At 36.3% G+C, this 19,775-nt stretch overlaps 2 protein-coding genes across 2 annotated transcripts; both read right to left on the reverse strand.

Moving 5' to 3' along the window:
- Positions 1-41: 41 nt before the first annotated feature.
- Positions 42-9,125, reverse strand: LOC103706842 (eukaryotic translation initiation factor 2 subunit alpha homolog). Its single transcript, XM_008791091.6, has 6 exons — positions 8,416-9,125; positions 8,165-8,251; positions 7,935-8,081; positions 7,712-7,816; positions 1,063-1,161; positions 42-645 (listed from the first exon to the last, which is right to left on the reverse strand). Exons 1-6 carry the CDS (start codon positions 8,842-8,844, stop codon positions 490-492), a joined length of 1,023 nt encoding a protein of 340 aa, XP_008789313.1. The 5' UTR covers positions 8,845-9,125; the 3' UTR covers positions 42-489.
- Positions 9,126-11,801: 2,676 nt separating this feature from the next.
- Positions 11,802-19,340, reverse strand: LOC103706841 (putative beta-1,4-xylosyltransferase IRX9H). Its single transcript, XM_008791089.6, has 5 exons — positions 19,137-19,340; positions 17,536-18,788; positions 12,878-13,124; positions 12,351-12,545; positions 11,802-12,153 (listed from the first exon to the last, which is right to left on the reverse strand). Exons 2-4 carry the CDS (start codon positions 18,432-18,434, stop codon positions 12,378-12,380), a joined length of 1,314 nt encoding a protein of 437 aa, XP_008789311.4. The 5' UTR covers positions 18,435-18,788; positions 19,137-19,340; the 3' UTR covers positions 11,802-12,153; positions 12,351-12,377.
- Between the last annotated feature and the right edge of the window lie 435 nt (positions 19,341-19,775).

Consider the following 19,775-nt stretch of genomic DNA (forward strand, 5'->3'; position numbering starts at 1 on the left):
ATCATGTTTCCATACAATTGTAAACAATCTAAATCAAATAATTTTGAGGATGTTTCCTATCTCTTCTTGAGAAACAAGTGTATTTCTCAATATGATTTTTGTGCATTTTACAGAGCAAATAAGACGAGCCAATTTGAAGCATGAAAGCATAATGCAGGTAACAAAAGCCAAAGGAGAGAGCGTATTTAGAGTTTTTTTTACAGTTCATCACACTCGCACAACCAAAAAAATAAAACAAAAAAACACTCATTGTACACAGTCAAAAGGTCATTAACTTGCACATCTCATATCACTTTAGCACCACCAAACAATCTCAGATAACAAAACTGTGAAACTGCATAATATCCCAAGGACAGCATTCTCCAAGAAAACTGAGGCAGTAGGCAGCATTCCATTTTAGATTGCTTGATGGGAGAAGGGCCTGATCGCAGACTATCTACTCATGGTAAATGATATGCATCCATAAAAACTTAATCCATTTGCCAGATTTTACTCTGTTATACCAACACCTGGTTTGTCCAAATCCACATCTCCCATTCCTGTGTCTTCCTCCTCTTCCGTATCTTCATCACCATCAATTTCCTCATTAGCAGATCGTAGTTTTGCCATGTGTTCTGCAAGTAGCTTATCATCTCGTTCACTCACCTGAACAAGAATGCAGAAGAAGAGAAAATGAAAGACTGGTCAGTCTAGCAAATACCACCATGGGAACTGGAATGGTGTTTGTCACTAGAATTGGGCCATGATCACAAAGATAATATAATATGATTAACAATTCATATGCAGATCTTAGCAATACGCATGCATGCGCACATGTGTCAACACACACACAATACATACATACATATATATAAAAGGGGGAAATATCCTTGGGATGTGGAGAAGGGTAAAAAATCACACACACACACATGCACAGGTGCAAATGTATGTATGTAAGGGGGAAAAAATCCACCAAGATGTGGAGGAGAAAAGTAAGACAATCAAACATGATAATATTTAGTAGAAAAGTAATACTCTAAAACAATCAAACATGATAATATTTAGTAGAAAAGTAAGACTCACAGCTCTTGGTGCCTCCTTCACTACAAGTTTTCCTTTGTGGTGGTCTATTTTTTCAGTGCATGCCTTGATAGCATTATTTAGAATTGTTATTCCTTGTTCCTGCCCAGAAGACATATCGTGAGAAAAATAAGAAAACACATGGGTATGTTTCAAGCTTGTGCGTATAATTATACATAATATATCTATTTGTTTCAAAAGAGATGGAAATAGGAAAAGATGTGAGGATTGCAACAGCACAAAGGTCTGCAATCTCAACTTCAACCTTGGATTTCAGGATTGCAAGTCTCTATTTTGATAATGTCAGTGATCTCAACAATTGTCACCAAAGTTTTACAGTTTCAATCAAGAAAGTCATAACTGAAAAAAATAGAAAAATGACGTGAAATAAGAAAACATACATCAAAAAATTTGGAGCATTTTGTGTAGTTTAGGATCCTTTAACATAAGCGCCCATGTTTCGGTTGGAAGAATCTGAATTAAATTATATTACGAACCTGATAAAATGCGAAAATATCATCTCACGTGTTAAATTAATTTTGATATATCAATGAATTGTTTGATAAAAATATATTATTGAAAACATAAATATACATACACCTAAGGGTGTTATTAGGGTGTTGTGTTCCGGTACCACCAATTGGACCCAAATCCACTAGGATATTCAGAGTTAAATTTGATCCATAACCTACCCATTTATCAATTAGTGGTCAGGTTGAATCCAGTTAGATATAAAATTGTTAGACTCATTAAGTCTCTAGGTCAGGTATAGTCCAGGTACGGGTCAGCAAGTGAAAAGGTAGAGCAAAACAAGAAAAAAGCGATGATGATAGTATATGATGGCCAGACATGGGATAATGATAACAGAACCTTTAAGTAGAAGGCAACACAAGATGTCATGGGGGTCTGAGTGACAGCCTGACGTACACCCTGCACTAGCTGCATTTGTTCACCTATTTCACATACTGATTTTCTAAAACCTTTTTAAGTCAAAGGGTCCACCTGTTCAACCTGTCACCCATTAGCATACTCAGGTCAGGTCAGATCAGGACCCAAACTTTTGGAAAAGCCTTTCAAAGCTGTTGAACCAGATGGTTCAACCATTTAACACCTCTGGTTCAGCAATCAGCCTTAGTTAATCATCTATATAGAATAAAGAAAATTTCTGATCTCCCATTATCTGGGAACTCTAACATGCCCAACGTCTCCCAGCAGTGTCCCTCTTATCTTTATGTATTTAACCCTTCAGCTAAACTATATTTTAATTCATGTAGCAGAATGACGATCCTATAAATTCTCTAAGTAGATATTTTATGTGCATAACTGCCATCTGGCATTCTCCCTCCATGCTTTATCTCCACTGCACCAACATAACCTATGTCTGGCACAAGTCAAATGGCAGGATTTTGGCTAGCATACTAAGCAACAACATAGTGATGTAGCCGTTGCTAACAGAGATTTAAGTTCTTTTATTTATTCTTTTTTTCAGGAGGAGGGGAAGGGGGGGGGACCCAATGCGTTATTGTTAATAATGATGGGGTAGTCAAAACTCTGCTTTAGTCAAAGACTAAGCATAGCTGAAGCAGGTGGAGCCCAATTTTCAAGCCTTTAAATACTAGATGGTGCACCATAACCATTTTGTTAGCCACTAATTTATCCAGGATAACAACAGAGGAAATAACAAGTGCTAGGATGGATATTGGTGCCTTCTCAATGAAGATGGATGGGAGCAAAAAAGATGTGGGTTGGCTTTATAGTGTTCAACACAGCGCTTAAGGACTGGGGATTTACAGTCTTACAGTATTAGCTATGCGAGAATTGCTTTTTGAGAAAAAAAGTAGCTTTTCATCCAAATGAGTTTTTTATAAGACACTATTAGTATCCAAGAAAACCAACTCAAAATGTCAGCCAAATGCAATTTTCTATAAGCCCGCTAATTTGTACGTGATGGCTACCAGTTATCATAAAATGAACTATCCAAAAGCCATAAGATGACAAATTTAATTCCAAGTATCCCATTTGGTCTATGCCTATATCTTTTCTCAATATTTGCAGGATATATGTATCAAGGTAAATAAATTAATATTCCTACCATAAAGGCATCATGAGAAGTCATCATCACATTTTTCAAGAGATTGCAAAACCATATTGAAGGTGAATCAGATTTTGAGCATAGCAAATTTATCAAAGTGAGAAACTACAAACATAATTCCTTAGGGCTCGTTTGGTTCACGGGAAGCATTTTTCCTCCTAGGAATATGATTCCTGGGAAACAAATTCCTAGGAAGAGGATGCCTAGGAAAGTATTTTTGGCATGTTTGGTTGATCATGGGAAAGTGACAAATTTCCAAAGTGCTTATGTTTAATTGGCCATCCACTTTCCTGGAAAAGTTATGTATAATTCCTATTATGCCCTTAATAAAAATTAGGTCTTTAATGCCTCTTTAATGCTTCTTTAATGCTGAAGGGCCTTTTTGAAAAAAAATAAAAATAAAGTAATTTCCGCCTCATGGAAAAGTAACTTTTCCATGTTTCTCATGGAAAAGACTTTCCCATGTTTCTCATGGAAAAGACTTTCCCATGAAATGTGAGAATCATATTCCCATGGGAATACAACTTTTCTATCTCTTTTCTTTGAAAACTCCAACCAAACAAGAGGCATCTCATTACTTTCCCGTTGACCACACTTTCCCCCCTTCTTTTCCCACGAACCAACCGAGCCCTTAGTGAATTAGTCTTTCTTGGTACGTTGTTCAAACCAACATCAGACAATGCATTACCTTGTTGAGGCCTCACTAGAAAACATATTTAAACCCTCCCTAAAATAGAAAGCTGTAGCCTATATGGTCAATAGAAAGCTGAAACCATGCATAATTAGAACCAAGCACTACTATCAAATCTGTTGGTGAATCAAACCTTCCAATCATGTAGTTCTTGAAAGTAAGAGCCATCTAAATTTGGTGGCATTTCCATGATCAGTGACATTTCCATGATCTAACAACAATAAAGCATGGTATAATCATAACTTAAGTGTAAACTTTAAAATATTCAGTTATTCTCCACAAATCCAGATATGTGCTTTTTGGGCTTTTCAAGAAGCTCCAATAATCAGGTATTTACAATTGCAGTTCCTAAGAGCATGGATAATGAGCTTGGTGGAAAGCTCCTTGCTCAAGTCATGTGAGTTCTCATATCACCCAATATTTGAATCTTTAAGCATATTCTCTGTAACCTAAGATATTTTTGTTCCATAATAACTGAGATGATCCAAACATTTTCCTTTATCGGAACCTATATTATTATATATTTACCAGCCATGAATACACATGATGAGCTCACCAAGCCTTTATTAGTATTATGAACTTGAACATTTTTGCCATCTAACCTGAAAAATCAGGATTTTTGAGGAGCATGCCCAACAACTAATGAAAAATGCTGTTGCAATCACTTGGTACAATGTTGGTAAACAGCTAGTTCCAATGTACGGCTATTCTTTAATTGGTCTAGGATTCCATTCATTCTATTTTTCTTGCTATCGGGGCAGAATGGAAATGATGTATGATATTATTAGCATTTCTGAAAATTTTGTTTCTTCCCCTTTTCGGTAAAAGAGAACCTAGGCAATGAGCTATACAACGGGGGTTAGCCTTCCCCAAATACCTCAACCCCGAAACCCTGGTGAAGGTGGGATCTGAAACCAAGTCTGATATAACCAGTAGGTGACCTAACCAGCTTGGTAAGATGGCAACAGAAGATAAATTTGTGGACAACGGAAAAACCCCTAGTTCAATGGAAGCCGTTGAAAATTTCCTTACATCATCAATAGATAGAGGTTTTACCTCATTTTATGCACCTTTTTTTCTTTCAAGGAAGAGTACTATCAATAGTCATCAAACCATGTCACAACAGGGAATTTGACCTACTTAAAGAAATATATAGCCACAAAATGAAATTGTAAATGATCTTCAAAATACATATATTAGCCATCAAGAGTTTGTCGATGATTTCCATTGCAAATTTCCAAACAAATCATCGGGAAGTGTATTGCATATTTTAATAAGCAAATAAAAGATTTTTTATACAATCACTCCATTAGAAAGATTATCCAAGGATGCTGATGTTTGTAAAAGACAGATTAATAAGTCAATATAAAGCTAAAAATTTTGCTCTGTATCTTACATAGTAAGCATGTCAGGCGTAGCCAACTCATGAAGATATAACAAAAAAAAAAAAACAATCACATCTAAAGATGGTGAAGCATCATGAAGTATTCTCCCCCTCTGAAGCAAGCTACTATGCTGTCCTCCGTCAATATTAAATCAATTCAAAGCAAGCAAGCATCACATGGCATTAACAAACATTTGAGTAGATTTGACTCATCCTCTTAACCTGTTATGATGATAAGGTGAAATATAAAATGTAACTCTTTAACTAAAGAAAGATAAGGATTCTGTTAAACTTCAGAGAGTATATCCCCATCAGACCATCAGAATTTCTTTGACAAAGGTTAGAAATCAAGAACAATTGCATTGTTGAAAATAAATAGGAAAAGATCTTGTAAGAACCACATGTGATGACTGGTGACTTACTGACCACATGTTTTGTCTATTTCTATTTCTCTGTATCGCAAAAGATATGCTCACATCAGGTTTCTTGGAGGTTAAAGCCTCTTTTAACATGCTAGAATTTTAAACATGGGTTCTTTGTTCATTACCCTTAGAGAAATCACAAACTTCAGATTTTTTTTGCCAATAATAGATTTATTTACATCACAAACTCGCTGTATCATCCTTCTTTAGCTTGCTTTAATATATTTTGTCTGTTGCATCCACCATAGGTTTCAGTTCATATTCAACTTATACAATTCAACAATGTTACTGATTATTTTTTCTTTTTTTTTTGAACTTCTTTTTTGAGTTTTCAAAAGTTTGAGCTTAAGCATCTATTTCCTATCTTCACCCCCTTCATCAAATTGAAGCATTAAAACTCCATGTTCCTAAGCACTAAATGCTATGCAAATCACTAAAATCCCATTTATCAAATTGAAGCATTGAATTCCATATTCTTAACCACTGAATGCTGCACAAATCATTAAAATCTCAGTTATCATATAGACACTGTCTAAAATATACCCCAATGTCCCCATATGATCATGAGAAAATGTAATACCCCAAAAAGAGCTTGTTTGGGTGACTTGTCAATCAGATTAGATGGATTTTTGAGCTCACATTCAATTTAAAACTCATCCTGACGTTGCTCAGAGCATATCTAATGTAGATTCGATGTTGATTCTCCTCAAGTCAAACTTCTTGTTTACTGCATTCTTTACTTATATCCAATAGTCCTTTATACTCCACCCATTCAATCTATGAATGTATCAGTGCATTATGGCATTTTCCCAAACAATTAGGAACTCAAAGGACCCTCTATTCCATCTCTTTTAGCCTTAAAGCCAAATAATGTTTCTCAAATATGTTACAAACAAGTGCAACCACTCCTCAAATGGATTCATCCGCATAAAACTCAGTTCTTTAAAACCTTAAAACTTTAATCATTTAATTCTCATATCTGTAAACCTAACCTCAGGTCATAACAAGAATCGCAAAGATGCATGGATTCTGTGATGCGGCAATGAGCATGAAATCTTAATTTGCTATAGTATATGACATTAGGTGTGTATCTTTGTTTTAAAAGTCAACCTAACTTAGGATATTAATGCAGGCATATCGAGTCTAAGGACACATATAACAACAAAGTAACAAAATACCCCAAGACTTAATGTCCTTTTGTGAGAAAAGGAAAGAACCTAAATTAGCATAATATCATGGGATGATACAAAACAAGGTTGGATTGCATTTATAATAATGAGCGACACATCCACATTGAATCATTCACAAAAATATGGGTACCCAACCTATCCCATCCACAAGTTCTCATTCACATTATTGTAACATATCTACCTACATTCCAAACAAGAAAGAACAGCTTCACCTTAAAATCAACCAAGACCATGTAAGCAACAATCCTACTAGGCCTCCTGTATTTTGCATCAAGGATCAATATACTAAACAAGTAGCTTGTACATAAACACTTCCCTTATTCATAACAAACTAGGCAATTTTACAATTAAAAAAATTGCCCTCAGGGACCATGACAATTAAGTATTGTAGGCTATTCCAGACCCCAATAATTCCAAAATTTGTTGATAATTGTAAAGATGGCAACTAGATTTCAGTCTGTTTGGCTTGTATATCTGAATAATTTAAGACGAGTGCAACATGAAAACATGTCCCTGAGAAATGCTTCCATGACACAAATATCCAGACCAAAAGGTAACAGCTGACACTTGACTCTCTTTTTGCTTCTCTAATGGACAACATGTACCAGATTAAGTATTGCTAATGAAAAAGGAACTTTGGAAGACTCCATACTAATTTCATAACTTTTTTGCGTGATATTTTTGTTACTCTAGCACTATCTGATATGTTCTCCCACCAGGTTTTCCTCACCCTTTGGACCATAAATCTCGAAGTAGATGGTATCCAAGTTCTAAGAAAAAATCAACCTAAATAACACCCCAAAAATCTGTGAGCAACATAAGACTAAATCAAGGAACACAGCAATGCCAAGAAGGAAAAAGCCTCCCACCAACCTTGTCAAGAGTTTGAGTGGTGAGAACATAGAGAGGAGGAGCAACCAGTTTTATCTTCACCGGACAGTCATCATTGCCTGCAGCTTCTGCTTTCTTCATAGCTTCCTGCAAAGAAATTGAACAAGCATACAGGTCTAGAATCATAGAAACAACGCAAGAAATTAGACCGAATAGACAAAAAGGGCCCCAAGAAACATTAGAAAAAGAATCCCAATAAGGAAACCTTAATGTGAAGAACCCCATCAAACTGGAAGCATTTCATCTCAATATCAGCTCGTATCTTCAATGGCTGCGGGGTCATCCTTCTCCTGATGTTCTTGACCAGAGCATCCTTAACCTCCGGCGTCATCGCCAGCACCACCTTAGTCACCTGCAATCAATCTGCCCAATTAAGCCTAAAAGAACATGAAAATCAACGCAAAAGGATCAAAACTTCATGCAACCGCCAATCACCTCCTGCCCATCCGGACCGACTTCTTTCACTTCTCGGGTAAGGGAATCAAGAACCGAATCAGGGTCCGTCACAATTACCTTGAACGCCTGAAGAAGATGAAAAAGATCCGAATTTTATTTCATGAATGCGCCCAAGATGAGCGGAAAAAACGATTTTTCCTCTATAAAAACATCGGTGAAAGAAGGGGAAGAGCGGGTCCGATTTATCATAACAAGGGTTTAAGAAGGGAGGGAGAGACGAGCAAGCTGACCTCGAAGGCGTGGCCGTACTTGCGGTAGAGGGGCCAGCCGACGTGGATGTAAAGGTCCTCGAGGTCGAGGTCCATGGTCTCGGCGACGTGGCGCATGATGGAGTGGACGAGCTTGGACTTGTTGTAGCGCTCCTCGCAGGCGTGGATGTCCTCCTCGGAGACGCGGCGCTTACTGAGGTCGATGTAGCCCTTTTCGCGGTCGACGCGGAGGACCATGACGGGCTCCTGGCGGCCGACCTTGATGAGGCTGGAGACGCTGCGGATGCGGCGGCGGGACAGCTCGGAGAAGAGGATCATGCCCTCGATATTGTTGTACTCCAGGAGGGAGACGTACGCTCCCATGTCCGCGATGTGCTTCACCTGGATCATCACCGCCATGTCCACCTCCGGGTACCTGGCCTCGTACATCCGGCATTCCAAATTCGGCATCTTTCTTTGATTTCTTTTTTCCTCTCTCCTACGATCACGATTAGGGTTAGCCGGCTAGGGTTAGGGTTTTGAGGTGCTCTTCTTGGGGAAGGAGAAGGGGAGAGAGGAGGGCCGAGGCTAGGGTTCCGTTTCGTTCGCCGGTGGAGAGGTCAGAGGGATAACCAAGCAAGAAGGCTTAACAAAATGTAAATCCCGAAGTTTCCTTGGAGAAAAAAATATTCGCCGGTGAGTAAAGAGTTTTCTTGCGGAGAATAACGCCTTTTGTCTGGGAGCTTTTAATTACTTTTAGACGTAGAGTTTTCAAGAAATATATCTTTTGAATGTAAAATTTTTATAAAAATTATTTGTTATTTGGTAATTATATTTTTAAAATATTATAAAACTTTAATATATATTTTGCAATTAAAATGAAAAGAATTTTTTTATAGTAAAATGATAATAAAAAATATTGCACAGTAGCATATAATACAATATAAAATTACATATTAAAATATTATTATTATTATACTTTTTTAATATTATTATAATATATTATTTTGTATAATATTTTTATAATATAGTGTAATATAATATTGAATAATATAATATGATATGATATAGTAATATATTATTAATAGTACAATATTACTATAATATAATATAATAATAGGGATATAATTAAATATATAATATAATATGTAATATAATATAATAATATTGTAATATAATATAAAATATTATAATTATAGATGATAATATAATAGGTTATATTATATTATAATTATAAATATATGATATTATTAAATATTATTATATATTAATAGTAATATAATATTATTATAATATAATCATATAATAGAATATAATAAAATGTAATACTAATATATTGTCTTGTTATATTATTGATAGTACATTATAATATTATTATAATAATATATTATATTATCATAATATCGCTATTATTATAATAATAATATAATATTATGATGGTAATAATATGTGATATTATGCTTATAATATAATATAAGAATATATTATTTTATAGTTATGTATTACTACAATAAGATAATATATTATACTATTATAATATAATAATATAGTATAATATAACATAATATATCATTAATTTATTTATTATATTATATTATATTTATAGTATAATAATATATTGTGATAAAGTATGATATAAGATAATATATAATTATGAGTTTTGTTGGTAGGTATTTTGGTCATCATAAAGTTTTATTAAAACCAAAACAACTTTCTGAATTTAGCTAGAGAGTAGTTTTGACATTGGCTAGAAAGTAGATTTGAGGAGAAGCTCCAACTAGAGCTTTTTTTCAAGTAGGCCTTTTCAGGCTTCTAGCATCGCCAAAACAACTCTCAGATTTTTTGCTACACATCAATATATCATCCAAAAATGTTTTTGGAGGGTTAGAAAATACTTTCTACTCATCCAAAAGTTTTATCAAATGGGCTATATTAAACTCTTTATAGTCTAAATGAGGGCTACATTGCATTAAAAAAAATATGAGGTGTTTCAAACGTAAAACCCTACATGGTTATACATTATTTGTAGTATTAATCTATTAAAAGAACAGGGTTGTAAGTTGTTCGTGCCCAAGTCCCGACAACGTAGATATCTCAGTGGAGGTTTGAAGTGCAAAAAGAGAGAGAAAGTAATTTTGTATGATATGGGCTTCTTTGTAAAAGCAGGGGACAGGAAATCCAAAATCATTTTTCATTTAACCCCTATATCTTTTATTAATACGTAGAGGGACTAGATGTAAAACTTTCAGCTCATTGTGAAAAGTGAAAACCACATAAATAAAATAGAACTTGTGGGCTTAATCCATAAAAAGACAGAGGTGTAAGGTGTTAATAACTTTTCTCAGATAACCACCTTTTAAATACTAGTACCACTTGGACTACTTAAATATCTAATTTATGGAAAATTATGTTATTCGTCGACAGCAGGATCCCAAACCTGCGGAAGCGGATCCTAGCAATAAAGGACTGTGGTTGCTTAGTTTAAAGGGATTGAAAAACCAGCCATTGTATTCAAGGTAGTGGCTGCTCCATGCTGTTAGATAGTATGAAGAATGCCTTTGAATCTGATATGATAATCCCAGTACCATCATCCCAAAAGAGTCAAGTTACTAATGCAACTTGAGATCGCTAGTTCTTTTGTTTTTCTTAGATTAGAAAAGATTAATCCTCGATTTTTCTACGTCTCCCCTACTTTTTTTTTTCGGATTAGAAAAGAGTCAGCTCCAACAAACATCAAGCCTAAATATTTTTTTCAGGTAGTAAGGGGCGATACCATACAAACAAATGAATGGTGGCGAGATTACTAATTTTAAATCAAATACTGCATGCTTTATTCTGCCAAATATTTTATGATTGAATGATGCCTTCGCAAGTAAAGTCATGCCTTGAGCATTAGCAATACATATACCGATTAAGCAAAAGCGTGCAACAAGAAATGAAGAAAAATATTTTGCACCACACTGCTGTTGATCTAGAATATTTGAACTAAATTTGCTGATAAATATGTGGCACTTCACCTAACTAAAATAGTAGCTCCTCCAATACTAAGTAGACCAACACAAGGGGATAAATTTTGAAACCATATGATCCTTCGAATTAAATATTTTTATAGCAATTGTTTTTCTCTCTCTCTAACGTATGGCAACATATGTGCAAGACCACTAGGCAGGTCCTTCTGAAAATGAGGGAGGAATATATAGCTTGAGTAATAAACAGCACACATGGTATCCAGATACTTTGCATCCAATAGAGATGCTAAGAACCTCGTTACATCAAAATTCCTGATCGCAAACAGAATGCGCCAAACAAAATAACGATCAATATAAGGATCCACCTCAACTGTGGATTGGCATACCCATTAGCAAAACATGAGATTATGCTGCCACAGTCTGCAATTATGGAAAACAATTAACAGAAATGAAGCAAAATTGATGGTCAATTTAATTCTGATTCATGGCAGTTAAATAGAAATTTTTGCATGTTACAGAGGTGCTTGTTTTCATTCCCAACAGTACCGATGGATGCAATTTTTCGCATTTGCGAAGCATCTCAAACACAACAACAACAAAAGAAAAACAAATAACTGTACAAGGTCTGTCTGGTCTGGATAAAGAAACCAGGACAAAAAGCCTGAAATAAAGAATACGACAAACACCATTTGCATCAGGAAGCCTGTGCCTCTGCCCATCATAGGAGATAAATCAGAGCAGACATTCCAGGCAGCAGTCTAGGCAGTTCGAGGTGATACGAACAGGATAAGGAACCATTTTTAATCAGACCCTGCCACACGAAAGTGTAACATGAGAAATAAGGTGAATCATGTGTAGTTTATAAACATCTTGAAAAGGGTTCCAGTTGTACATCGCAAAGCAATTTGTATGAGATGAAATTCATAATGCAGAGAGCAGGGTTATTTAGTTGTAACTAACGAGAAGCCCATTAACATCCAGCCAAAAGTCCTGTCAGGGAATACATACAATGAGATGACTTCGCATGGCCAGCTATCATGTTAGAGGTGCAACAACTTCTAAGTTCTTCTGCATCATCCAGCCCCTTGGATAGATAAGTTCAGGAGCTTCTAAATGGAGATGCCAAACCATAATCTCGGAGCAGTTTGCTAAACCTTCCATTTGGCTTTCATCCTCAACCAGCTGCTCAATGAATGTGGTCTCCTGAAATTATATGTTACATCATTAAACATGTCTAAATGATCGACCACATAAAGTTACAGATAACAGGGTCCTTTCTGGTAAGTCATGTCCTCTAAGAAAGACGACACATTCTTCATCCCTATGGAACAGGCAAGTTCTCCCCCCAACCCCAACCCATACCCCTCCCCCCCCCCCCCAACCACCACCAAAAAAAAAAAGCATTGACTACAAAATTTTGCACCAGTATTTCTTTCATCATTAACACACAAATGCCTCAGCAGTCACTCCACAATATAAAAAGTATAAGAACCATAACTGCAATGCATATGATATCCATGAGAAAGTGAACAAACCTGAAAACCTTTTATTTTAGCACGTTGCCTAATAGGCTCAAGAGTGGGGCGGTTCCATCTCTTAGGATCCCAGAGTATGGTACTGTTAAATGCAAAACCAGCCATGTCAACATGAAATCTTCGAGATATCCTGGTCCTCTGATCTGTGTGCCATCCAATTACCTCACTGCCATTGCAAACAGGACCTTCTAATAACACTTTATTTTTACTTTCACCAAGCATTGCAACAGGCCACGTTCCAAAACGCCTACAACTCAAAGCAAACAAAGTCCCCAATAAGCTTTGTGAAATCTACTAATTGTCGATTTAAGGAAAACTTCCCAGCAGTCTGCTCCTATTAGGGGCTAATTAAAAACAGTTTATCCTCTCTTTTCCAAGAAGCAGGGTAAATAATATCAACTCTACACTGGCAGTACCAAAGTATTAATCATATTCAAAATATCACAAACATGATGTTCCTTTGACCAAGTTCAAAACAATCATGTCAGACAGGAATATATTATTGATTCGAATTGACAAGGTTTTTTCTCCCCCCCAAAAAAAAGGGGAAGATGCTCCACTTTCTTAGACTAAAAATATTAAAATTCCTGCATTTTGTAATAGTTAAGAGTAATTTCTGGATTTGCTGAGATACCATATTTTGCCAAGATAACATATCAGCATAAAAGAAACTAGAAGAAATCATTCAGGGGGCGTTTGGTATGGGGTGACATCCTAAGATCAAGATGATGTGAGTGGAGGTGATGGCATCACTACGTTTGGTTACATCACGGTGATCCTACATGGCAGTAATCTCAGATCATCCTCACCCCTCAAATCACCATCCAACCCAATGATGGAATGCCCCATGAGGTTAAGAATCCAAGATCATCTCAGGGCAGTGATCTTGGGCTAAAAGTTGAGGACAAAAATGTCCTTCAGTTCAGTGAAAAAATTAGTATATCAATATACCGTTAATATATTATATCAGTATTATATATGATATGATATTATATTGATATTATAAATTATATTTATAATATATTATTAATCATATTATTGTCATATTATTATTCAATGATAATTTTAAATTATAGTAGAAATATATTATTGCACTTTATATTTAGAAAATAAAAGTATTTAATATATTACTTCTATTTTCCTTATTTTCTTAATCAAGTAATTATTAGTATTAAAAAATAATATTCTATAAGTATAAATAAAAATATTAATTCTATAATACCAATTAATATATCTTTATAGAATTAATAATTTATTGGACTAATAGATATATTTTTATGAAATATATTAATAATTAATATAAAAAAATAAATATATTGATATTTTATCATAATATATTTTATATGATTAATAAATATTATTTTATGGAATATATCTGGGATAATTTTAGTATTATATGGTGAGTGATTTTGAATTCCGATAGAATACCAAATAAGTTAGTCGTGGATACCTACGAATCTTTAATCAATGGAACATAGCATACCAAACGAGGTGATCTTAAATCATCGAGGATCGGATTACCCCGGAATAAGGATCACTAGTGATCTAAGATCACCTCAGTGATCCTATTTGGGTCGCTAAATGCCACCTCAACGTATTGGCATTTTGTCCAATAAGCTTCTAGAAGTTCAACTCGAGAACAAACCTTTTTATGCATTGAAGGACACGTATGAGCATCAACGGTGGCTTTCTACCCATTTCCAATCAACAATTATCCTATATTTTCCTTCAAGCGTTAATAACAAGAAAATTAGCCACAGCTACAAGTGAATTCATTCTTACAAGCAAGAGCCTTGGACTTGAAAAAAATTTCCTTTCCACAGGTTCAATGAACATGAGGGGTGCCTCACCCTTAGTCTCTCCTATCTAACCTCCAATCAGGGAGCGTGACATATTTAAAGCTGGCTAGCATCAAATTATGAACCACCTGAACAAGGGAGAGGAGCATCAACATGGAAGAAAAGCTCCACGACAGTAGCTGTCACTAGTGTACAGCAAAAGATCCTATCTCTATAGGATATCTTGTTACAAAGAAAAGTAAAAAAGAAGAGCAGTCTTTTAATACTTCCAAGAATCTTATCCACCCCTTTGTATAGTGTGGATTGTATTTTTTCCATGACAAAAGAGGAAGGAAAAACAACCAGCTGGATAAACTTCAGTGTCTAAATTTTTCTTTTAATAGATGCAACAAGAAGGCCTCTCCAAGATATTGCATGACCACAATCACAGTATTGCCCTGAATCCTCTCAAAAACCTCATCCACAAATATGCTCTTCATATCAAGAGCTGCCAAGTTTCTTTTCTTTTTGGCTGAACTACCAATCCAGGTTTCAGGTTTTAGATGTCCTTCAGATTCTTTCCACCTCAACCATTAGTTTATCACCCTATCATTACAGCAAAGAACTGTTATAACCACCAACCAAAATGACAACTAAAGCAAAAGGATTTGCCTCTCATATATTTCAAGAACAAAAGAATTAAGCTGCTTTGGATTCATTCAGGAATTATGTCCACTGTTAAATGCTGATTTACTTTCTTTACTTTATCATAGGATTTCTCACAAAATATGGTTCAGAAATTTTATCATCATGATTGTGCCAACAGGCATCATGACATCCAAGAACACATTAGGTATTCTATCCCCCACCTGCAAAGCAACAGCCAGATCTAATGTGTCTGGCCGCCTCATAAAGAACAAGGAAGTTATTTGTTGTTTCCCACTCCCCCACATTTAGAGGGGGAAAAAAAAAGTGGGATTAAGGGCTGCTGCAAATTGGCTTTTTTATATTATAGAGAGCCAACAAAAGAGGTCTAACCTTCACAAGACACTGCTATTTTTAAAACACAGATAAAAAGATGATAAGGAAGTCTATTTTATATATGAAAAACAAGTTGATTGCTTTGAACTAAAACCTTCTGGTGTACTAATTATTTAGATCATCTTCTCCAAATTGTACAGTAAATAATCCTCACTAAATCATGAAAGAGCGCATGCATATTTCTCCACCGCCACGTCCTAAAGGTTCTTTTGAAGAGGAACATTCCCAACCACTTTAACTTAGCACTTTCAGTGTAGGCACAGGGATATCTTCAAATTGATCCACTTCCCTATGGTTCAAAGCACAATTCTACACTATCGTATCACAAATCAAAACACAAAACAGAACATAATCCAGATAATCAAATTTTTTTCACACCACCAACTTTATAATTTCAGGTTTCCATAATCATCTGTCATCAGTAAGATCAACAGTATTTATCCAATGCTTAGTGGAATGCTTGGCAATTGTGTTGTTCTGCTCCTCCAACATTCATGTAGCAGTCTCTACATTTTCCAGTTATCTCTGAAGAACCTTTACAATTCTTTAAAAAATTTCTTGAGTAATGTTTAAAAAATTATGATGCATCGCGCCCTTCCCATCAGAGTGACTTAACTTTCTAAATTAGGAAGTGTTTCCTGGTCATGAAACCAATTCACCATGGTTATGTTTTGGCAGGAGGACTAAAAGAAGAAGTCTCAGAATTGATTAAAGACTTGAACCACTTTACTAAGAAAATAAGGAATGGATATTTTGATAAGAAGATGCTTTATAAAGATATCTTCTCCCTGAAGCACAGAAGAATGTTAATTGCTTGCCAAAACCTAAATGGCTTGGCAGCATATCACCTAAGATAAAGATTAGGAAGACATTCCACAAACAAATGCAGGATAAGCACACCCTTTTTCCATAAACCAAATCAGCTTCCTTGTTGTTCATTATTATGTGCATGATAAATTAAATAGTAGAAACAAGAAAGTAGCAGAATTGCAGGATTGCCTTTCAAAAATTTGTGATTTGTTATTTTGGATCCATATGTCAACTCATCTGTTATGCACAAAAAAGGCAACATTATAGCCCATTTTCATATCATAATTCAGCAGTAATTAATGTTTAGACTGAATTTGATGTATACCGAATTCACATTACTATAAGTTATAAACAGCAATAATTGATTCCAAGGTGATTTTTGTGCAATTCTCTTCCTGAACCTAAGGAGGGTCTTGATGAACATAACCGAGAAAAGTGCATCAATCCACCAAAAAACTTGGAACTTACAGTTAAAAGATATTCAAAATGAAGTAATAAGATAATTTTTTTTAAAAAAGTAAGTAATCAAAGAAGTTTTGAAAGCATTGGACAAGTCCCAAGCATATCCAATATTCAAAACGAAGTAATAAGATATTTTTTTTTAAAAAAAGTTAGTTAAAGAAGTTTTGAAAGCATTGGACAAGTCCCAAGCTTATCCAATGCCACAAAAGTAAAATAGTTAACGATCTTTAACCCCCTAACAGAAGCAATCTGCTTAGTTCCCAATGCACACAGGTATGTTTACCAAGGATAATTTAATTATTCAGATGAAACATGTGAAAAGGGTTAAAGCAAATGTCATACAAAGTTGACATCAGGGGTTTAGGATCTTAAAAATTGCATTATCTTAACCATAAATATTGATGGAATGAAAGAAGGTTTATTATCATGGTTCAAATGAAAATTTAATTATCGTAACTAGTTAAATGACTTGTGTTGAGAAAATAAATAGTAAAATAAACTTATAAGTTCCCCTGACACCGGACTGTCTAGAATAACAAGCAATTAAGGTCATAAGGAAGCAAATACCTGATTTGACGCATTTGGTCAAAGAGGCCAATTGAATAGATTCTATCATCATCTGCAAAGTATACTATGCCATCAAGATGGTGCTTCTCAATGTGAGCCAGTGCAACATTTCTCTGGTGAACACCACTATCTTTTATGTTGGTGGCATTGTGCTCGCACACAAGATGTCTGTACACGACCCCAGTACCCCTCAAGATCTTTGCTGTTTCAGCGGACTGCATGGACTTCTCAACAACTATCCATAGTAGAGGGGGTGGTACATTCCTTAATGTTTGAGCCAGTTGATTTAGATAATATGCTTGAAATGGCCGAACATATGTTGGAGTCACAATTATCAAAAGCTTTTGAGGCACTGAGTCTGTATCTGGCACAGGAGGTACAGCAGATGTGGCATCGAGAGACTCATTTTTCACAGTCCATTTTGCCACGGCATTCTGTGGTTTATCAATCAATTGAATTTTTTCCCTTACTGAATCAATTTCCTGGTGAGCACCAGTTTCAGCTGCTGAATCCTCCTCAAAGGAGAAGGCCCGATGTTTGGACACAAAATTCCTGGAGATATCAACAGAGAGAAATGGGGTGAAACCAAGGAAAACCCCTATCATGAAAAAGACAAAGATATGGAAGGAGACTCGCTTCCAGTGTAATCCCTTCGACTTTGACCTCTCCACAGGCCGAGAAGACCTTCGTGCCAGCATACCGGCAAAAGCAGCCTGAATCCTATTCGACGCCATGAGAAAACTCATCGAGTTCACCAATGAATTCAGAAACCCTCTCAAAGCCAAGTACGCTGGAGAATGAGACAACTTGGGTAAGGGAGAGCTATCAACACAAGCTTCCCCATTTTGCACAGCTCCATCTCGCTGCACTGTAGACATATTTCTTCTACATGATGCCATTCTTTATATCAACCAGATAACATGGAAACCCTTCCAGGATCAATACACTGTCTTCGAAAATTAGATACACCACCAATCCATTGAAGAGCTAATCACAACTCCATGAATGCGTCACTTTGACCACACATTAAACAGCTGATCTTTAGTAAGACTCCAAATGGAACTCACAGACGTACTTGGATAAACCCCAATCTTTAGTACAGCAAATCAGCGCTCTATATTCCTCCACCAATATTTCTTTCATTCCCTGGGTGATCAACTTCCGACCCCAGAGCATCATTTAGAAGGAAACCCAATTCAAGTATTACCCACCATCAACTCTATATTAGCTGATGCTACTCGTGAACTCCACTTCTATTAAAGCACAGAAATCAAAAAGCTTTCAGAATCCAAAAAAAAAAATCCAAAATTAGGCATCCCATTCCCTTCTCCTTCCTTTTCTAACCCAAGATATCAGTCCAACAAAACCTCCGGCAGAAATAAAAAGCAAATAAAACCCCACAATTGATGCTCAATATCGAAAGAAATCAAACCAAACCTTTTCGGATCTCAAACAAACACTAATCCCAGTCTAAATCACATTAGAAAATCAAATGCTCGCATCAAATCACATCAAAAACACCAAAAAAAAACGAGTTTTTCCCCCTCACATTCAAAATACCACAACCCAACCAGAACAAAGAGATCCGTAGAACGACACACCTCCGGAGACGAAGCAGCGCGAAAGCCCCGCCGGCCTCGAACGGAGATCCGAGATCCGATCCCCTTCCGGCCCTCCGCGCCCTCGAATCTGTGTTCCTTCTCACGGGATCACTTCCCCGATCGTTCCGCCCCAGCTCGGAGTCGGGGAAGCGAGACGAAGAGGAAAACAGGAGTCTCCGGAAATAGCGTCCCTGTCGCCGGTCCGAGAGGGAAGAGAGAGAGAGCATTTTATTGTATCATCATAACACCGTTGGATGGAGATCGGATGGACCAAACTCTCGTGGGTCCGGTCTCCTACCTGAAATGGCCCAATTCCGACTCCGTCGGGTTTGAATCCGTTGGACGGCTGCTGGATTTCTATTCGGTGTTCCGCGGACCAATAGTGCAGGGCGATCTGAACGGTCCGTTGTCGATCGGACGGCACTGGTCAGGATAAAATGATACGTTGTCAGTACCGGAGTCTCGTTTGCTGTCCCCACAGAAGACAGATTTGTCCGAGCTTCTAGACCAGAACTTTGGACCGTCGGGTGGGGTGACTCATCGTCAATGCCACGTGTCATGTATATGAGCCGTATGATTATGATTTGATGGATCCGGATTGTGATGAAGCTGCGGCGACCAAATCATGCGTAAGAAAAT

Source organism: Phoenix dactylifera, chromosome 1 (assembly GCF_051530095.1).
Source record: "Phoenix dactylifera cultivar Ajwa chromosome 1, Ajwa_hap1_PhDact_Kaust_v1.1, whole genome shotgun sequence".
Lineage (NCBI taxonomy): Eukaryota > Viridiplantae > Streptophyta > Magnoliopsida > Arecales > Arecaceae > Phoenix > Phoenix dactylifera.